At 38.2% G+C, this 22,588-nt stretch overlaps 1 protein-coding gene across 4 annotated transcripts in view; it reads left to right on the forward strand.

The window, feature by feature from the left end:
- rtn1a (reticulon 1a) overlaps nt 1-16,336 on the forward strand; it is a 206,842-nt gene extending 190,506 nt beyond the window's left edge. For all 4 annotated transcript variants that reach the window (XM_069916313.1, XM_069916310.1, XM_069916311.1 and 1 more), the window contains 6 exons: nt 2,255-2,462; nt 4,036-4,174; nt 11,128-11,197; nt 13,110-13,156; nt 13,263-13,321; nt 15,705-16,336. In XM_069916313.1, the coding sequence (XP_069772414.1) occupies nt 2,255-2,462; nt 4,036-4,174; nt 11,128-11,197; nt 13,110-13,156; nt 13,263-13,321; nt 15,705-15,747 (566 nt within the window). In that variant the 3' untranslated portion in view covers nt 15,748-16,336. The remainder of the gene's footprint in view (nt 1-2,254; nt 2,463-4,035; nt 4,175-11,127; nt 11,198-13,109; nt 13,157-13,262; nt 13,322-15,704) is intronic.
- The last annotated feature ends 6,252 nt before the right edge of the window (nt 16,337-22,588 follow it).

Raw genomic sequence — 22,588 nt, forward strand, 5'->3', positions numbered from 1 at the left:
ATCGTCAATGCACAGTACAGGCTGGTGCAATACAATTTTTTGCACCAGCTATACCTTGTGCTGCAAAAGATTAATAGATCTAAACCAGAATTATCAGACCAATGTTTTAGATATGGCATTGAGCATGCGACCTGGACATGTACCAAGGTGAGGCCATTTTAGACGGAACTAGGCGAAGTCCGAGAGAAAATTGTGGGTAAGGAATTCCCACAGGACCCAGAGTTGTTCCTGTTGGGTAATATAAAAATTTCAAATTTAATTTGTAATGATCGCATTGGCAATGGCCAGGAAGTGCATGGTGGTTACCTGGAGATCCAACTCTTGTTTGAGCATTGCACAGTGGAGCAAGGAGATGCAAGGCTAGGTTCCCCTGTTGAAAATCATGTATAACTTAAGGGGGAGGTATGGCATTTTCCGAAAGATTTGACAACTTTACAGGAGCACGGTTGTAGGGAGGACTGCTGCGCCTCGCTGCTCTGCCTTCCCTGCTTCCTCCTTAGTTTGTTGCGGGGTGGGTTGATGGCTGGGGGCCTATCTCATTCCTGCTGGGTAAAGTCAGGAGAAGAAAACAGCTTGGACCCGGGCTGCCATGCCACGACATACCTATAACTCCCTGATGTATGATTTATTCCTTTGTTGTGGATGCTTTTATTGTCCTGTGTGTTGTCTTATTTGATTAATTCAGCGTTAAATGTTATGTGTCACAGGAGGTGGGGGGTAGTGGGAGGGTAGGGAAGGGGATAAATTTGGACTCAACAGAGGAATCTATATGGATTTGGATAAGTTGTCGTCAGTGTTGATTGTACTCATTGACAATGATATTGTTGAAAGCTCTTTGAGTCTAAGTCTGGAAAATTATAAATAAAATATTCAAAAAAAAGATATGGCCAAAGCATTGACAACCAAATGGATGATGTACCTCAACCTCTTGAACAAAAAAATATTCTTCAACATTCATTTGACCTCTACCACCCAGAAGAGCACAGACAACAAATGTTGTAAGTTCCCATTCAATGTTCATGCCAACCTGTCTGGGAACTCTGTGGCTTTCATTCATTATCACAATGTTAGAATTCCTACTGAACAAAGCAGTGAAAGTGTCATTTCTCTTTCTTTTTCTCAACCATATCTTGATCTTTATCTTAGAAATGTTCTTAAGATTTTATATTTTCCTTCAATTTTCCAAACCATTTCCATTAGCTGGTTAATGATATAGGATTCAATTTTGAACATTTTTCCTGTCCAGGAACTTTGGCAGGTTAAACTCGATCAGAGTTTCATGTTATTCATGTCTCGTAATAATTTGAATCATTCACAATCTCAATAAAAGTGGCTTCATGAAATTGTATTTGGCCTTTTTATTATTGTTTATAACCTTAATATTAAATTAATTTTAAATCTTTTTTAAAACAGGAGCATTTTTAAAGTAAGACTGTCTAAATCTGCACAATATTTTAAGTATCATTGAGGCTGTCTTGGATTAAAATCATTCATTACTAAATGCAAGTTGATTAGTTACTAGTATTTACTACTCTAATCCTACATTTGCCAGTGACTATTTGCACACTGTTCACATTTCCCTGCTTTTAGTGTTCCTTCTTATAAATACACCAATTGGTCACCATCCTCTGAAGATAAAAAGAATTGCTTTTATGCACAATTTTAATTATTCTTAATTTTAACTTTAAATACAAGATTTCATGCAATAAACAAAAGATCTGGATAGTTTTCAAACTGCCCCCTAAACTCGCATTCCACCTTAAGCAATCCCTGTGCCATAAGTTCTCTGTGATTAGTAAGGGATTGCTTAAGGTGGTATGTGAGTAAAAAGAAAAAGGTTTGAAAACCACTGTTTCATAACTCCAAAGGAAATGGGCCAATGACAATTTTTCTCAAGCAAAGTATTTCAATGACAATTGGGTCTAGAGCAGTGGTTCTCAACCTTTCCCTCCCACTCACTTTCAGCAATCCCTTACCAATCACAGAGCACTTGATGGCAAAGGTGGAATGTGAGTTTAGGAGGGCAGTTTGAAAACCACTGGTCTAGAACAACTTTCTCATTTGGCTGTTGTCTTACAGAAGATTATTTATCGTTAACAAAGATAGAATTTCTGAGTAATTTGCACAATGAGTAATAATAAAGATTTTTATTTCTTCATACATCATTAAGTGATTTTTTTTGTTTGTTTGTTTTTGGATTATCATCCAGTAAAATTATCATAATTAATCTTAAAATATTTTTCTTTCTTTCCAGTTATTGACCTGCTCTACTGGCATGACATCAAGCAGACAGGAATTGTCTTTGGAAGCATGCTTCTCTTGTTATTTTCACTGACCCAGTTCAGTGTTGTGAGTGTGATTGCCTACCTGGCACTTGCTGCACTCTCAGCCACAATCAGCTTCAGAATTTATAAATCAGTCTTACAGGCTGTGCAGAAGACTGATGAAGGGCATCCTTTTAAGTGAGTACATAATTCTTCCCTTTCTCCGACCACTCCCTTTGCCAATAATGTCGTAACAAATAATCCTTTTGGAGTGTCAAATGTCAACATTCCCTGCAGAATGCACAAATTTTATAATTGCAATTTACAAAGACTCTTTTAACCTGAGGACAGTGGTAACAAGGTAAGATTTGTATTTTTATAATGCCTTTCACATTAAGAAATCTCAAAGGATTTCACACATTGTAACTAATTATTGTAAAATGGCAATTGCTTTGTAAAGTAATGCAGTCATATCTTATGAGGAGACATCTTGCAAACCATCATTTATTGAATGATGACCGGTTATTTTGTGGGCAGTTTTTACTGAAGGTGATAGGGTACCCAGACAACTTCCCATACTACTGCGGGGGATGTTGTACACCACAATTTATATGTCAATTGAAAATAGTAACATTACTGACGGTGTCCAAAGCTTACTTCACGCTCACAATTTTCCTTGGCATATAATCTCCTCTCCTTGCACTTTGAAGGGATACAAATTCCGAATAATGGCAATGGCTATTTGGAACACCCTACTTCTGATGGTTGATTATTATTCTTCCAGAGGTTTGGGCTATGATATTTCAACCATGATGAGATAAGTTTGAATAAGACCCATACTGGAAGGTTTGATGCAATCTGTAAAAAGTCATTGTTTTCTGGGCTAAGTGATGTTTCAAACCTCTTTCTTTATATCTCATCTCCCACCTTATTTCCTGGTAGAAGGGTGAAGAAAATATGACCAGGGTGTGATCGGTCATTTAATATGTTTCCTGAGACAGTGAGAAGTATAGACAGAGTCCATGGAGGGTAGGTTGGTTTGTGTGATGGCCTGAGCTGTGTTTTCAATTCTCAGCAGTTTCTTGCAGTCTTGGGGCAAGACTGGCTGTAGTGCATTCAGACAGAATTCTTTTTATGATGCATTAGTAAGTGACCCTGGGACATGCCAAACTTCCTCAGGCTTCGTAGAAAATATAGTCTTTGGTGCACTTTCTTGATTGTAATGTCAACATGATTAGACCAAGACAGGTTGTTGGTGTATTTACCGAAGAATTTGAAGCTCATTCATAAGGTGAAAGTTGGGTTGGGTTGAGAGTAGATAGTTGGGCAGAGACATGATTGTTGCTACACCACTTTGAGGACTCCCCTACGATTTGAATTTGTACATGAAAACAAAAATTGTACCAACTCAACACACTTCAAAGATTGATGGTAGAAGAAATATGATTAATGAGAAGTTGTATGAAGCATTGTTTCAGATTTGTGATTTTGTTACCATATAGTGATAATATTTGTAAATGATAAATACACAAATTAAATTTAACTATGAATGTACTTGAGGTGATGCAAGATATGAAGTAATGTCAAGTAATGAAACAAAATGGGTTGGCTTGGTGCTTGGGCTTAATATGTTTACAATTTGGGTTGCATTCTTGGACTTGAGTTCCCATGAATCTTTGAAACAAAAGTATTTTTTCATCCCAGCACCACAATTTCCCTCTCCGCCATTAGAGTATTTTGTTTAAATTCAGTTTATTTTTTTAATTGGCAGGGCTTACTTGGATTTGGATACTACACTCTCTGAAGAGCAGATTCAAAAGTATGCCGATTCCGCCCTGGTGTATGTAAACTGTACGGTCCAAGAACTGCGACGATTGTTTCTTGTACAGGATCTTGTGGATTCCTTGAAAGTAAGTCCGAAAAGTATTTTCTTTTAGGATTCAACTTTTTTTAAAAATTGATTGAATTTCCATCTGGGGATTGGCATTACTGTTTTTGTCATTGGGCAGTTACTTATCTGTCTCTCACCAAGTACATAAGATTTTTTTCTTGAATTTTTAAGTCTTATTCAAAGTGAATCATTTGCTTCCCTGTGATTCTTACATGACAAAGTTCCCTATGTTTAGCCCGTAGTTTAATTTCCCTTTGTTTCATCAGTAGCTACTGCAAGAACAATGTTGGATTCAGTATTGAGTCTCCAAGGTTGCAATATGCCAAGATAGAAGATTAAACGCTTTGACTCAAGTTTATTAAGGGGCTTGGGAAACGTCACAAAAAGATAGGATGGAGATTAAAAGGACAACGGCACATAGTTGCACTAACCGTTATGCTAACTGTGCCACTCCCTCAATAATGACCGCTTGAGGGAGCAGTTCATCATCGGAGTGAACTGAGTCAGGGTGGTAAGGCTTTGTCGAGAACAGGTAAGAGATGAGGGATAGTAGAGGTCGAAGAAAAAAAGGGCCACGCTATTCGAGGAACAAAAAGGATTCAGCTGGTAGGCACAGGTAAGGGCAGGTTTTAGATATCTTTTTTTTCCTTGTCATAAATAGTGGGAATGGCACCCAAGGCAAGGGAATGCTCCTCTTGCAAAATGTGGGTCATCAGGGAAGCCAGCAGGTGTCATCAAATTGCAGGTCCTGACAAGCTGAGTTAAGGAGTTGGAACTGGAGTTTGATAAACTCTGGATCATTTGGGAGGCAGAGAGGGTGATAGACAGGAGTTATAGAGATACTGTCACACCTAAGAGGCAGGAGGAGGATAGAGGGGTGACAGTCAGGAGAGGGAAAGGGAACAGGCAGGCAGTGCAGGGTACCCCTGTGGCCGTTCCCCTCAATAACGTGTACCATTTTGGATTGTTGAGGTGGGGCGGGGAGGGGGGGGGGGGGGTGGGGGGGGTAAATGACTTACCAGAAAGATGGAATAGGTGCGGTACTATTTCAGGCTTGGAGGCCAGTAACATATACATCAAGGACGATGACAACATTTGAATGTTGATATGCACAGATAGGGATAAGAGTGTCTAGGTCTGGTCTATGCACTAGAGGGCCAGAACTGCTGTTTATTGGCCAGGGATAGATGCTGACATTGACAGGATGGTTTCCAGCTGTGAGACCTGTTTGAGGCATCACACAAAACAAAGAAACTCATGAAAATAACTGATACACCAACAGAACCATGCCATAAATTGAGACTGATCTGTTCCACATGGATGGAAATAATTATTTGTGGCTTATTGATTATCTATCAAACCATCCAGAGAATGCACTGCTTCCTAATATGTCCGCTGCTTGAGTGATCAAATATATGAAATCGATCTTTGCAAGACATAGAATTCCTCAAATTGTCTGCAGTGACAATGGACAATGCTGCAGTTATAGAGAATTCCAGAACTTTGCATAAGAGTATGATTTTTGATATGTGCCTTCAAGTCCTCTACATCGACAGTCAAATGGTAAAGCAGAGAAAGGAGTTCACATAGTTAAACAGTTGCTCAAGAAAGCACAAGACAGTGACTCAGATCCTTATCTAATTCTATTGAGTTACAGAGCTTCGCCACTTGAACATGGCATGTCACCCTCTGAGCTTCAGATGGGACATAGACTACACCCCAAACTTCCCTATTTTGCAGAGCCAAGCAAGAATAGAGATATTGAACAAAAACAAAAGCATCTGCAATGGAGACAAAAAAACAAGCTGTGACAAGTCAGCAAGAAGCTTAGAGCCACTGGCACAACACGACACAGTGAGACTCGGAGATTTCAACACTTGGGACGAGAAGGCCACTGTTCTGGAGGAAGTAAATCCAGGATCCTACACTGTCAGAACAGAGGATGGTCAAATACTGAGGAAAAAATTAAAAGAACCTGCTGAAAACGCAAGAGACACTGCAGGAACAGACAAATGCAGAAGATCTAGTCTGCATAGCAACAGGGGAAACACCACCAGTGCGAGACAGTAGTGGACCAGCAGAGCTGACACAAGCAGCTATGCTAAGAAGATCTACATGTGTCATCAAAGCATCTGCTGATGTTGTGTTTACATTTGTGTTGAATTTTAAATTGAAATAAATACTGTATTAATGTATCATGTTGTTAGATTAAACATCTCAAGGAAAGAGAGTGCAATGATAGGGTGCTAGTGATCCACCTGACCACTAGAGGGGAGTCTAGTGGCATCTTGGGTAGATTCAAGATGGATGCCTCCAAGAGGTCTTGTCTAGCTAATAAATATAGTTGTTTTAAAAGAACCCAAGTTTATTTATTACAATAAAAGAAGCTTCATAGTTCTTGTCCCCTAATCATGAAGGAAATGCTGAAAGAAGGAGGGGATGATGTATTTTATGATAGAATACCTTATTATGCAAAAGTACAGGAGATTATTTCTACTATACTTTTAAAATGCATAAAGCACACAGAAAATGCAGTGCCGGAGCTAATTGTGAGGATGAATTTAAAATATTAGTAGCAGATTAGAGAAATGTTTGTTATCCCCAGAATTACGAGCTCAATTGTTCTGTTGCACTAGAATTGCAGAAAATTACCCAAAGCTGAACTGGTGAACATGCATGCTGGCTACTGACAGCCTTTAACTCTGGGAAATAGGCCCTGCATTGAAGGACAGCCTGCAAGACAGAGATAATCTACTTGAACAATAATGACTGTTTCCACAGCTTTCATGGACAAAGACAACTGACAGCAGCATTTGTTTGAATGGTGTACATTCAGACCAATTTCCATTGACAGATGGTTCAAAATTTAATTCAATAAAATGGAGCCTTGATGAATTAGGATGGAAAGCTTTTTTAAAAAGCTGTTACAAGCCAATGAGTCTTAATAGAAATATATTTTTATTTTATTTCCTTTGTCTGCATATGATCACCTTTCTTTGAAACTATCACTGACATAATGCTTTGAAATAAAATTAGCGAGAGAACTAAATAGTAAAATGAGTGGCATGGTTAGCGTAGCTGCTAGTGCAACGCTGTTACATCGCCAGCAGCTTGGGTTCAAATCCAGTGCTGTCTACAAGGAGTTTGTACATTTTCCCTGTGTATTCGTTGTTTTCATCCCACCCTCTAAAACTGTATGGGTTGTAGGTCAATTGGTTTGGCCGATATGGGTTCATTGGCCAAAAGGGCTTGTTACCGTGATGTAGGCCTATGTCATAAAAAATGAATAAACATTTTATTTATGTTTTATAAAATGTACTGGAACATATTGTGAAGAATAACCAAAGAAGAAGTGCATGGTTTTCTTTACCCCAAAGAAGATTTTAAAGGAAGAGGGAGGAGTTTAGGTGAGAGTTCAGGTCTGCTGGTGTTAAAGTCTACCCGCGCTGCAAACTTATCTGTGAATAAAAAAACATGGCAGAGAACCATAGAACCAGTTTTAAAATACAAGCAGTTTTAATACTTCAATTGTATCACTGGTGGGAGAGAGGGGCAACACTATATCAGCGATATTCCAAAAGTGATGATACCCTGTCTCAAAGTTCATACAGAAATGGGTCCATTTATATAGCAAATTTAGATCAATGCCTATGTATGACTTCAAGAGTTCTAACTAATTGGAAACAGCTTTCACATTTGTTCATGGACAGAATTTCTTTGTTTAGTCAGAGATGTCTCCAAAAACCTTTAATTACCTCTTAGCTTCAATTACTTATTCAACACTGTCACAGCTAATATTTTCTACAGATGTAGAATTGTTGCTCTTTCTTGATACCATTACAACTGATTTATTTTGACAGCCCTTCTGGGGAGATGTAAACCTTAAGTGTTCTTTTTCAGAATGTTCACCCTTAGAAAGTTCATCTATAGTTTCAGTCCCATAATCCTTAGCAATAAGAGTTGGCCCATATATAATGTAAAAAACTCCCAGAATTTTTTATAATATCACAAAATAGTGCTTAATTAACCACAAATAATTTACACTGGGCCCAGTTGTATTTATACACCCCTGCTTAATTAACCACAAACATTTTTTGCACTGGACCCGGTTGCATTTATGCACCCCTGCAAATTAACCACAAATATTTTACACTGGGCCCAGTTGGGTGTATGCACCCCTGCAAAATTCAGAGGCAAGAGTAGAGGTAAGTGTGAAGGGAACTTGCTGGCTGGAGGAAATGGTGTTAGGAAGGATTCCTGCAAGGAGTACACCAAAAGTATCAAAAGCAGAGAGTTTCAGTGAAAAATGAGCTGAAAGAGGAATGCCCCTTAGAAGACTAGATCAGTTGGGCATGGAGGCAGTAGATCAGGAAAGAAATAACACTGCAAAACTAGAAATGAGGTCATTGCTGAAGATGCTCCAACTCTATGAGGGTTGGAGGAGTTCTGGACGAACCTGAAGGTTGTTTAAGGTTACAAGAAGATAGATACAGAAAGCAGAGTTGGGCTGAGAAGTGACAGATGAAGTTCAATCTGGATAGTGTGAGGTGATGCATTTTTGAAGGTCAAACCAGAAGGCTGAGTACAGGGTTAATGGTCAGTTACTTAAGAATATGGATAAATCCATGCATCCCTCAAGGCCACCACACAGGTTGATAAGAAAGTTAAGAAGACCTATGGGATGGTGGGCTTCATTCATAGGGGGATTGAGTTCAAGCGAAGATAGGTCATGTTGCAACTTTACAAATCTCTGGTGAGACCACACTTATCGTGTTCAGTTCTGATCACCTCATTATAGGAAGAATGTGGAAGTTATGGAGAGGATGCAGAGGAGATTTACCAGGATGTTGTCTGGATTGGAAAATGTCTTTTTGAGGCAAAGTTGGCAGGCAAGATTAGCCGAGTTGGGACTTTTCTCTTTGGAGCATAGAAGGGTGCGAGGAGACTTAATAGAAGTCTACAAGCTTAGGGTGGTCAGCTAGTGCCTGTTCCCCAGGACAGGAATAGTAAACACCAGAGGACAAAGTGAAGGGAGGGAAGTTTAGGGGAAACATTAGGGGTAAGTTTTTTTATTATATATATATATATATATATATATATACCCACACACATACACACAGAGTTGTGGGTGCCTGGAATACCTTGCCAGGGATGGTGGTGGAGGCTGAAACATTAAGGACATTTAAGAGATTCTTAGCATGCACATGGATGAAAGAAAAATAGAGGGTTACAGGGTAGGGAGGGTTTAGTACTTTATTTTAAGGAATATGTGTCATACCCACGCTCCTGTTCGGCTCCGAGTCATGGGTCCTCTACCGGCATCACCTACGGCTCCTAGAATGATTCCATCAGCGCTGTCTCCGCTCCATCCTCAACATTCATTGGAATGACTTCATCACCAACATCGAAGTACTCGAGCTGGCAGAGTCCGCAAGCATCGAATCCATGCTACTGAAGACCCAACTGCGCTGCGTGGGTCACGTCTCCAGAATGGAGGACCATCGCCTTCCCAAGATCGTGTTATATGGTGAGCTCTCCACTGGCCACCGAGACAGAGGTACACCAAAGAAGAGGTACAAGGACTGCTTAAAGAAATCTCTTGGTGCCTGCCACATTCACCACCGCCAGTGGGCTGATATCGCCTCCAACCGTGCATCTTGGCGCCTCAGTGTTCGGCGGGCAGCAACCTCCTTTGAAGAAGACCGCAGAGCCCACCTCACTGACAAAAGACAAAGGAGGAAAAACCCAACACCCAACCCCAACCCACCAATTTTCCCTTGCAACCGCTGCAACCGTGTCTGCCTGTCCCGTATCAGACTTGTCAGCCACAAACAAGCCTGCAGCTGACGTGGACATTACCCCTCCATAAATCTTAGTCCGCGAAGCCAAGCCAAAGAAGAAAAGAAAGAATATGTGTCAGAATAATATTGAGGGACAAAGGGCCTGTACTGTGGGGTGGTGTTCTATATTCTAATTTGAAGGCACTTTATTAAAGAAGAAGCATTGGAGAAAGTTGTGTAGCCTATTATCTCAAAGGCTCAGCATTATAAAAGAAGGGACCTTTTCTAATTTTGGTAGGACCTCTGCAACACAGTAGAGGAGCAGAAACCAATGTTGCTTTGTAACTTATGGATACAATAACAAGAAATGTGAGTACTTCAATGATGTGGGAAAAGAAAGTAGAGAAAAGCCATTTGCTGGAATGCCAATGGATGAAGAATATTTTCTACAAGGTAGAGGCATCAAATCTAAAAAGAGAAGCAATCCATTTAAGATAGGATGGGAATCACAAAGGAGTCAGAGGTGTGCATTTCATTAGAAATCTTCAAGAGAGTAGATCAGTCTCATGGGGCGAGATGGAAGTGGAGAATAGTTCAAGGTTATGGGGTGCAATTTAGATTGGGGAGCAATGAAAATATAAATGATAACCAGTCAAGGTAGTTGAACTGCTAATATTTAATGGGGCCTTGTACTTGGTGTTGAGTGTATTGAGGCCAAAGGTGGTTGTTAACCAAGAAAAGACTCTGGGTTAACTGTAGTTTCACAGCTCGTCTGAGAGATGTCAGAAGTTTTGAGAGGAAGAGTTGTCCGCATTATTGCAGAACACAAAGGAACCAGAGTTGTGTATTATTTTTAGCCACATAACAGACACTAATGATAATTTATGGCTAATGTTATTTCCCCCGCTCCCTCCTCCCCATGTAAAACTTTTGTATATCTTTAATATTATGACGCAGCAGGGAAATAAAAATGACATGATCTTCAGTAGCTTTTAATTAATAGGAATGTATTATTGAATTTATTATTCAGATATTTTCCTCATTTGCACATTTTCTTAATGATATGCTTGGTTGTGGTTTTGATAATGTGGCTGTTTTAAGTGCAGAAAATATAACTCAGCAGATAGAATTAATGGCAGTTACTTTTTATGTGTTACAACTTATTCAGATTCATTCTCATTTTTATTTGAAGTTTGCAGTCCTGATGTGGCTGCTGACCTACGTTGGAGCGATCTTCAATGGATTGACTTTAATGATTATGGGTAATTACATTCTAATTTCTAACACAGCAGTCGATTGATTGGTTTTGTTGTTCTATTGTTGCAGGTTAGTGAATAAAGTAACCACATTCGCCCCACATGGTACTTTATCTGCCAACCTTATTGCGCTTGATATTTCAGTCTGATATTCTAACACCAGAGTTGATCAGGGAGCAGAATGTGCATTGGATGTTAGTGAATTGGAGTTTGGAAACCGATTTTGTGATCTCTACCTGTTCTCTTGTGTTTAACATTTTGATCCAATGGATCTAAAGATGTTTGACAGCAATAATTTGTGTTTAATTACAAATATGTAAATCAGATGTAATGGTCTAAACTAGGCACATGTTATTTCCCAGGATTCTCAGCGACCTGCTTGACAAAAAAGTTGCTTACATATGCAAATTCCCCATTGTGGGATTTCCCAACTACAGGATGTCGGTCATTAGTAATATTCAAGAAGCTCTGCCGATGACTACATAACCTATACCCTTTCATCTGATGAGCACATATGCCATCTAGGACTATCAGCCAAGTCAAGTAAATCCTGCTGACCTTCTAGCAGTGTTGGTGTTTTAATTTAAAAAAATACTGTCAGATAATTTCATTGAGAAGGAAGACTGCAAAGATGATTGCTATGAAATCAAAAACAACCTCTTCTGCCCTAGTGACAAAAGACTTTTGCCCAAAAATGCAATTAGTAAACCTTTCCCTGAAAATTTCTTGGTCATATCCTTTTGTATTTTCCACATGATGCAGTTTCTTAACAGCTTTGTAATATCTCAGTGAAGTATATCTAACTGGTTTTGACTAAGACGACCACTTTTTCTTATATACCCCTGTAAAGGGGTTTACTGAGAATAGATTATACTGACATGGCCGAATTTAATTCTAACACTTGATATTCAGAACATGTCACCTTGCACATATAACAACCTCTGCAAATACAACACTTGTGATTAAGGGATCACACACAATGGCTTCAAAAAATTGTATGTTAATCAGTTATTTGTTATTCCTCAGCAATGTATATTCCAAATAAGATTTGTAATGCTTTGTCCCATCTTATACCAGTGGATGAAGATACACCATGCCCAAAATTTTAGGCTCTCAGGCTCTCCTATCAGCTACATGGATGATCTTAACAGCTGTGATATGTAAATTGTATTTCTTTTCTGTTCTTGTTATTGTTTTTCTTTCCTGTGAATGACTCCATATTTGGTTAGTTATGTAAAGTTGCTGTCCTTTGTTCACCTAAGAATCTCCCAATTCCAGCTACTATGAACTATAACTATAGCAAGAATAGCTCAGTCAAAACAGTAGCTGGTTTCAGAAAGTTTCAGATTTATTTGACTCCAAAGGTGTACGGGAGCATGAAGTTTTAGGTCACGTTTTATGACCATCTCACAGACTATCCATCCCACCAGAGAAGAATCCTGATGCTGTGGTTAACTTGGTAACTATCCATGACTTACAACAGCTTTTCCTCTCCCCTCAGTTGAAGTTGGTTATATATTCTATGCCTCCTGTCTACATTATGGCACACTCGGGACTTGAGCCTTTCCTTGTCCATGTGCCTTAACACTATATTTTTTTTAACTGTACATTATCTCATTTTGGCAAGATCGTTGCCCATGATTGCATGATTTTGTCTTTTTTTTAATGTTTGAAAAAAAATTAATTACATCTGAATGGGGAAAATAATATTTCTATCTCCCGCCTTGATCTCTCAATCTTATCATTCAGTTCTGCAAGTTATTCTGTCCAACATATGCTCGCTTCAGTGTGGTTCCTGACTTTTAAATTTAACATAGCATCTGATAGAGTATCTTTTCTCTATCATTATTTATATTTTTTAGAAGATTGTGTCAGTCACCATCAATGCAACATTTAATTTGCTGATTTTTCTTTCTAGCTGTTGTTTCTATGTTTTCCTTGCCTGTTGTATATGAGAAGTACCAGGTAAATCTTTTATTTTCATACTTTATCAAATATTAGAATTCCAAATAATATCACAATACTCATGTCATTAAAATAAATAAACGCATTATGTTGTTTATCTTTTCAGGCACAAATTGACCAGTATTTGGGACTGGTGAGGACTCATGTTAACTCTGTAGTGGCAAAGTAAGTTTGGCATTCGACTAGTATGTGTGGTGAACAAAAATGAGAGGAAGCAGATTATCCTTCCCTTCACAGTTTAATAATACTGGAGAATTGCAATTTTGTTAACGTAGCATTTGAACAAATCATTATCATACACTCTTCCATGGATATGCTTCTGTACAGTAGAAAATGCAGGTAGTCAGATATTAGGATTAGAGGGTCTCTTTTTAGATTATTTGCAAATGATGCAGCTATATTGTAGGCTTAATACATTTTGAAAATCTAATCTTTTTGTTAGTGCTTTATAGATCAACACATTTTCTCTCATCAGAACTATGCTGCTATAGCACAAAATCAATATAAAAATATTTTACCTTGCATGTTGTGCAGTTAATTGTACTTCTCTTTATCTTTCATTTGAGAATAAGCTACATATCAAGCAGAGAATATTTAATATATTTCTGCCAAGATGAAGGGAGTATACCTGCTAAATGTATTTCTACTGATGCTATTTACCACTACTAAACCATATTGATCCCGTGAAAAATCAAATCCTTGGTCAACATTCCAAGTCAGCAAAAAAAAATGGCAGTTATTTATATAAACATTTACCCAGTTTTCTTTTCTAAAGATGCTGGTGCAGCCTGTTGAATTCTGTTTGCAGATGTCTGAAGCTGCAATTACTCCACCACTATAGTTTGCAAGTAAAATAAACTGGAAGAACAACAAGGGGGAAAAGGCAGTTCAGTGGCCCAGCTAGTAGAAATGCTGTCTCGCAGCTCCAGCAAGCTTGGTTCAATCTTGACCTCCGGTAGTATCTGTGTGGAAGAGGGAGGTTCTCTCCTAGATTTGTATGGGTTTGCTTCAGGCGATCCCAGAGACAGTTTCATAAGTTAATTGGCCACTGGATGTTGTCCTTAGTGTGCAGATGAGTGAAAATGGATTAGCGTGAACTAGGTGAGCTTCAGGCATGTTTCTCTTCTGTATAATTCTGATGAATTAGGATTAAAGTAAAATGCAAATAAAGATGGTACAAAATCAGTAGACTCTTGAAATACTCACCAGATCAAACAGCCTCCGGAGAGGAAATAATAGGTGAATAATATCCTGATTAAAAAGTGACCAACCTGAAATATTAGTTCCGAGATACTTTAATAACTGAATCATGGCATACAGAAATTGACACTTTAAACCACCCTGTCCATGCAAACCATCAAGTTCCTATCTAAACTAATGTAATTTCCCAGCACTTGGTCCCGATCTCTGGCCTCTAGTCTACCTCTGCTACGGGAAAACGTTTCCCTTCATAATTTTGTCCAGCTTTATCAAACTCACCTTTTCCCATATCTGCTGCAGTGAGAACCAACCAAACCTATCTTGTATCCTTGCAACTGAAATGGCAACATTAGAATCCTCTCTGTGCTCTTTCCAGTGCAATCACATCCTTCTTGTAATATAGCAATCAAAACTACAGCTGTGGCCAAATCAAAGTTATTCATAACCTACTCATCTTGTATCTTATGCTCTGCCTATCACATACACCAAGACATGGTTTTTAAAAAAAAACTTTCATGTCAACTCAATTTGGACAGCAGCTGGTGCAATAATAAACAAGTGTAGGGAACAATGTTACAATAAGTCAAATAGTGAAGGGCATAGAGAAAAGTACCAAAAACATGCAGAGTTTAGAGAAAAGTACAGTTTAAATATAAAACATAGCAAGGGCAGCATTTCTTGCCAGTATGAGATCCATTTTAGAGTCTGATAGCATGCTGTGGGTGGGGAGTGAGGGGGAAGGGGGAAAGAAACTGTTGAGGGTTATGGTTTGTATTTTTAAGCCTATGTATATTCCACCCAACAAAGAGAGTATGAGCATCATGGGATGAGTCCTTTAATATGCTGGGACCTTTCCTGAGACAGCTGGAGGTATCAATGGATGGGAGGTTGGTGTGTACTGTGGCCTGAACTACATTTACAACTTTATGCAATTTCTTATGGACTTTGGCAGAACTGTTCCCATACCATGCTGGGATGCATCCAGACAGGATACTTTCCGTAGAGAAACTGACTGCAGCAGATGGAATCTTGAGCAAATTGGTGGAGGAACTCATCAGGTCAGGGAGCATTCATAGGTAGAAATCACCAGTCAGCCTCTCAGGTCTGGATCAAAAAGAGTTCAGATCTAAAATGTTGTCTGTCCATTTCTCTCTTGGATGTTGTCCAAGTGGGATCTGCCAGCAATTCTTTGTTTGATCCATTTTCTATACCGCATCTGAAAAAGCTTGCAAGAGATCTCAGGCACATGCTGAATGACTTCAGGTTTAGTTTTACAAGGCACATTTTATAAATGTTTGCTTTCCAATTGTGCAAAATCCATTCAAACCCCTATTTTTCCCCCATGCAGGATTCAAGCCAAAATCCCAGGTGCCAAACGAAAGACCGAATAAGCGAAAGGAACTGTGGGCACGAGAAGGTGCCCAGAGCTGAAGCAGTTCTGTATTTGTCAAATTAATGAGGCGTGTCTTGGAGAGTTGTTGTCCCATTTGTCAGCACCGTGATATTAGAAACATCCAACATGAGCTGGTCCTTCTCCCATGATTAGAATATCTGCCATCACTTGTGTTGATCACTACGCATAGTAAGGAAAAAAATCAAGTAACAATAATTGTAATAGATGTGTTTTGTGTTGCTTATAAAAATGCATGATGTTAAGAGTCCTAATTCTATTTACCTTTCTAGTGTTTTCTGCTGGTTTAGCAGTGCTTACAACTTTTAATGTTATTTGTGGCTAGGGCATTTCTGCTTTAGTGCACTTCTGCAATAGTCGAATAAATTGCTCCAAAGTCACTGAGTCAGTTTGGCTTTATTGAGTGAAAAAAATAGAACAGTGGATTGATGTTTGGTGTTTATCCAGCACAAAAGTTCTAAGGATTCTGTACTGTAATTGTGGCATCTGGTTTTGTAAACTAAAGAAATACAAAGCTCATGTTTTTCGAATTATTGTCATACTATTAAAGAAGTATGGAAACATGCAAAGGCTCTGACTTCTTTTCTCCAAGCTAAATTACTGCAGTTTCGAGTTAAGTCCACCAGGAATGTACAGCAAACCTGCATAGAAGATTGAATGTCAGGCAACTTGTACGTTAATGCCACTGAATCACTGTGCATAAATGCCTGACCGTTTCTACTCCAGAGTCGCCATTGCTTGAAGGACACAGTTTGGCCAAAAGAGAAGAAAGTTGTGCACAGCAAGTTCAGAAAACTGGAGGCTCCTAAAGTAATCTTACGACTTGTGAAATAAAATGCACAAGGGAACGTTCGAGTCAATTGGCCTATTTAAATGACCTTAAAAGATGTTGCCTGATTAACAGTGCAACCTTGCATGCATTCCCTTTGAGTTAAAAAGCCATCAGGGTTCCACATCTAGAAAAGCAGATCAGAGTTTAGGGTTGACCTAAATCCTTGTTCTATATGCAAAAACACTGAGAGGAAGTAAGAGACTGAAGATCCAATGGGTAGAATTATGTAAATCAGAAAAACACAGGAGTGTGAAAGCATTACAGTAACAGTAGCATAACATAATAAATAAAAAATAAACAAAAATACAGCAAGGGCAGAGTGGTTTTGTGGCATTTTAGATTTTGTGCAAAATGGGATAAACAGACAAGTTAAGCAAATTTCTTGAATATGTTCAACAGTATGCTTAGAGCCAACATGTGCTCGGGTCATACAAGATTTGATAAGAGTAAAACCACATTTAGGGCAAAACCTAATGGTGGAATGTGGAGAAGGGAACAGAGGGCTTTTTTGTATTGATACTAAGGAGGGCAGGCAGATTGTGATGAAGATTAGACAAACAGGGTCCAGTTAGTGACTGGGGGATACAAGGGGACATGAATTGGAGAGATAGAAGCCTAGACTTCCCTCTGACTTTTTTTGTTAAACCTCAGAGCTGTGGAGGCCAAATCATCGCATTTATTCATGGCAGTCATCTTAATGGGACAGACAAGAAAATGAAGCTCCTGTTCCTTTGTACACAAGCAGGCCATGATCTAAATCCAATTCACAATGACAGACTGTACATCTTGAAATGTGCCTTGGGCTGATCTTGGTCCTTAAATGACCTTGTCAGATGGATAAAGATGAACGATTTTCACAAAGCCTTTCAATATATTGGTATCTTGCAGCCAATGAATACTTTTGAAGAGTAGTTATCAACATATAGGATATATGGTAGACAATATACACAGCAATCTCCCACAAAAACCAAAGGAACAAAGAATATCCCTGCTCTTCCCTGAAATAGTACCACAAGTTATATTTTAAGGTTCAACTGGAAAAGCACCCCATTTAACATCATAGAGTTGTGCTCCCTCCCTATTGACTCAAATATCAGTCAAGATTTTTGTACCCCGTCGCAAGACTGGAATTTGAACCAACTTCAAGAGGTCAAACTGAGTCAAGGTTGATACTAATTTAGGAATTAAACTCTCTGCCATTTATTAATGCATGAATAATATATCTCAATATTCACCACTAAAAATCTATTGTGTGTAGAGGTAATTGTATAATTTTAATCCAAGATGACACAAGGGCTTTTAGTTATTCATGGAATGTTCACACAAAATTAATCTCCAAAAATCCAGAGAAAACAAAGATTGAAAGACTATTGAATTATTCAGTCAGCAAGATTAAAGCTCAATTTACAGTAGTGATTTCTATCTTCCTTTAATTATTTATTTTGCTTTAAAGACAACATGTCAATTCAACACCGGTTTTCATTATCACATTTTCTAATATCTTATTATTAGTTCCCCTATTACTCAATTTTTCACCAATTGCAAAATATATTTAACAATCAATGGCCCAGAAATTCCTCATGCAAAATTTCAGGCAGTCCAACTAGTAACTACATTACTTCCCTACTCCCACTTGCTTCACCACATCCACCCCAAACACCCAGGGTTTTTTTTAATATATAAACACACCCGTGTCACTACAGGCACACCTCGACATCTCAAAACTCAATGAACTTCTCGGCCATACAAAATCAAGTTTATTTGACAATGTTTTGTGACAAATGTCAAACCCCCCCAACTCCTCAAAGCCTTTCCATCATTTTCCAAGGGAGATTAAACCAAATTGAATTCTTTATTGTCACACATGAGTGCAGTGGAATATTGATTCATTCGCACTAGGGATTCCTTTCTACCTGGTACAAATCAGCATATCTATCCACCATCTGAAACATTCACTCAATTCTTTCATAGTGATATTCTCAAGATGCATGGGAACCATTCATCGGGGGTTCTTTGCAAACCTCTGACCACTACCATCTATGGAAAATAGATAGGAAAATAGGCCAATGGAAAATGTGAACATGCTAGCACTGCTACCTTAAAATTCCTTTCAAACTTAGAAATACATTGGCCGTTCCTTCATCACAGTCCAAAGCATCTCAAGGATATAGTCATCATAAGGTCTGCAGTAAATTGAAAAGGAAAAAAAAATTAGCAATGGATGATAAATGCTAGCCATCCAGACAGCAATGAAACAATGTGTTGTTACGTCACCAGGCAGCAGACATAGAAATTAGCACGGAGTGTTATATTTAAAATAATATTTTTAATTATTAATCAACAATAATATAAATACCTTATCAAACATGCAGCTTGATTTGTTCTTTGAAAGTGACAGTCCCACTCAAATGAAAATTAACTTGGAGCACATAATAGTGTAAATAGTCATTAATTTCAATTAGTAGTACAGCATCTAATATTTTCATTTATTTTGTGTACAAACCTCAAGGTGATCCAAAATATTCAAGTCACCAAAACTTGTGCCTATGCCGACTGTCAGGTGCCTGTTTCTATTAGTTCCATTTTCTAGTACTAAGCCCATTGTCTCCTCTGCCATGGTGTTTCAAGTGTTCAACTGAATGGTGTAAATTTTTTTAAATGATCACAGTACATTATTTAATTCATCTACAAAAAAAAATTGGTGCTCTATGAATGAATTTAAATCGTCACAGAAAATTTACAATTAAATCTCCAAAAATAAAATATGCATCTGTGTCTCTACTTTCATGGGACTATGTACCTGTACTACTCCCCCCCCACCCCAAGTCTCTGTTCTACCACACTCTCCTAGGCCCAACCATTCAACATGCAAAAAGCTAACTGACCATCCCTAATTAATTCTTGCCTCTCCTGCTGCAGTAGATTCTGTCCAGATTCTAGTAATTTACCCATGACTGACATTGAGCTCGTTGGTCCATTATTCCCTGGTTTGTTCTCACAGCCATTTTTAAATAAACGAAATAATATAAACCACCCTCTAATCTGGCCCCTCACTCTTGCACAATAATAACGATAACAAGTCTTCCAGGAATCAACAATTTTTCCCCAGCTTCCTGTAATGTTTAGGATTCACATGACAAGGTTCTGGGGATTTAACTATCTTTATGTGCTTTAAGATTCCAGCACCTCCTCTCTGTAATACAGACTTTTCCAGACATTGTTGTTTACCAATACTTCTCTCATGTAACAATCATATGCACCAATGGGGTGAAGCAGGGCATGTTTAGCTGAGGAGGGGCAGGCAAGGGGGGAGGATGTGTTGATCGGCATGGAGGAGTTGAAATTAAAATATCATGAGCAAGAATAGGCCATTCAGTCCTTTGAACCTGCTGCCCTCATTCAATGCATCCCTCTCTCTCTCAATACCATATTTTCAATCTCTGGATGCATGGAGTCTAAAAATCTATCTCTTTATATTTTGTTTTGGACACCATAGCATTGTGATAGAGATTTCACCAGTTCATCATCCACAGATTGAAAAACATTCTCTTCAATGCAGTCTTAAATGCCTTACCCCATAAACTAGAACTTATATTAGAAGAGCCTCCTAACTACACCCAGTCCATCAACCAGCGGGAACACCCTCCCTGCATTCAGCCTGTGAAGCTCTTTCTACATTTTGATGAGATCTCTCATTATTCTACACGTTATAGTATTTAAACCAATCTCTCCTTGTATGCCAGTTCTACCTAGCATTTAAGGAACCAGTCTATTAAATCATCTTATGTTCCTTCAATGCCAAGTGTATCTTTGCTAAAACTGAGGCCACAAATTACAGACAACACTCCAGGTGCCTTCTCACCAAGGTCGAGGATAATTATTATAAAAGATCCTTGTTCCTGCAGTCAAAGCCTCCTATAATGAAGTTCAAAGTATCACTTCCCTTTAATACATTTGCAGGTTCACTTTCAGTGACCAAAGTGCAAGGACACCCAAATTCATTGAAAACATTGAACATTTCCATAACTACAATGTAAATAAATTTATGCTGTTCTTTCTTCTGTCTGAATAATCTCCTCGTTCTTGGGATCTTTCAAATGTTATTATTGTCAGGGTTCATTAAAAAAAAACTGCTGGCAGAACTCAGAGGATCAGGCTGCATCTGTGGTGGGAAAGAGATGGTCAACATTTTGGATCAAGATTCCATCAGGACTAAAGAGTGTTGTGCCAGTGTTATTTCACTCCAAGGAATTTTAGAAACTAATGAACTTAGTTTCTGGTTGAATGAGCCTTTATTTATTTAATTTCCACAAGTAAATGGTTTTTCTTTCAGCTAAATGGATGGATGCGTTTAACTGTCATAAGCACATCACCTTACTGAATAAATGTATTGTTAAGTGAATATATTCTTATGAATTTTTCCAGTTTTAACATTTATTTTCAACTCTACTTCTATCGTCTATTTAAAAATCACTCATCAGAAGCCAGCCAGCGATCCCAGAAGACTTCTTCATGCGGCAGCTGCTGGTGGATGGCAGAGCCACGTCTTTTGTTACTCTTGCATGCAAGTCTCCCTGTTCACAATCCAATTACAGGAGCCTGGATAAACAAAATGCAATCAGGCGTACAGCCAGCACCAGCTGGCGATCATTGAAAATAGAAAGCTCACTGCCAAATATTATTCAATTTTTAAAAATTGCATATGGTAAAGTTAAAATACCTAATGAGATTGGAAGTTCAATCAAATAGTGAATTTTGATATTTAAACGCATTTGCAAAATAAAGCTAATTCCCATTTTATAGTCTATACTTTATAAAAAGTCCATAAATAAATATCACAATCTATCATTTGCATTTTATTTAATATATATTAACTATTTCACTGATGGTATTAGTATAAATTTACGGTGTCTTAATTTCAGTTTCAATATTTTGAAAAGTGCATTGATATTAAATTCTTAAACAGAACTGGCATCTTCACTTTGGGATTTGATTTTGCATGTACAGCCATCTAATGTGATCCTGCTGTCTCTGGTTGTTCACAAGTTAGTCCTGCAAGATAAAACTATGTCAGTGGCTAATATGGCTGTTGTGGTCATTTACTCATGCAAGATTCCAGTAGAACTAAGCACGTGAGGAGGTAAACTAAAGGAGGGAATGCCAAGGTATGAAATGATAAATGTCATTTGTAGATAAATCTTCGTCCGCCAAGCCAAAGAATAGATAAGGAGAAAAAGAGATTGTGAATTGAGAACAGGCTAGAGGCTCACAGAGCATAGCATTGGAAGATGAAATCAGTAGGATTTTAAGTGCTTATCGGGTCTTCATTCTTCATGTAGCCCTCTGCACAGATCTTCAGGACTAGATATCTTCCATTGACCACTATAGGTCATTACTATACTTGCATAGTCTTCAGAGAATTCATTTGGAAACTTTTCTACTCACCTGCAAATATCCAATTCTGTTATTAATGCCATCTTCAAAAAGGATTATAGCTACTCATCCCCTCCTTCAGTTTCATCTTATCAGATTCACTGCCAACAGTGAATATCAGTTCCTACAGTGCAGATGAGCTTTAATTGGAACTAATTGGAACTAGCTAAACACAGTATTAATTCCCTGTTATGTCCAGCTACCTAAACATTAGGGTAAAGGCGGAAGCGGACAAAACACTTAAGTCAATGAAATGAATAGAGCAGCACAAGATTGGCAGTCTGACAAGATGGAATCAATAATCATTAAAGTGCAAATCAATCTATGGGTCTATTTTTGGTGGCTTTCAGATACAAGATCAAGTGAAGAAATTAATGATAAAATACAAATTAAAACTGCAAACACTAGAAATCAAAAATAAAAACAGGAAATACCAGAATTACTACCTGCCATTTTATAGGTGCCACTGGATTTAAAATAAGTAGTTTAAAATAACAGATGGAAGAAATGCCATATAGGATTGACTACACCATCAAAAATAATTACTAGAGTCATA

Source organism: Narcine bancroftii, chromosome 2 (assembly GCF_036971445.1).
Source record: "Narcine bancroftii isolate sNarBan1 chromosome 2, sNarBan1.hap1, whole genome shotgun sequence".
In the NCBI taxonomy this organism is placed as follows: Eukaryota; Metazoa; Chordata; class Chondrichthyes; order Torpediniformes; family Narcinidae; genus Narcine; species Narcine bancroftii.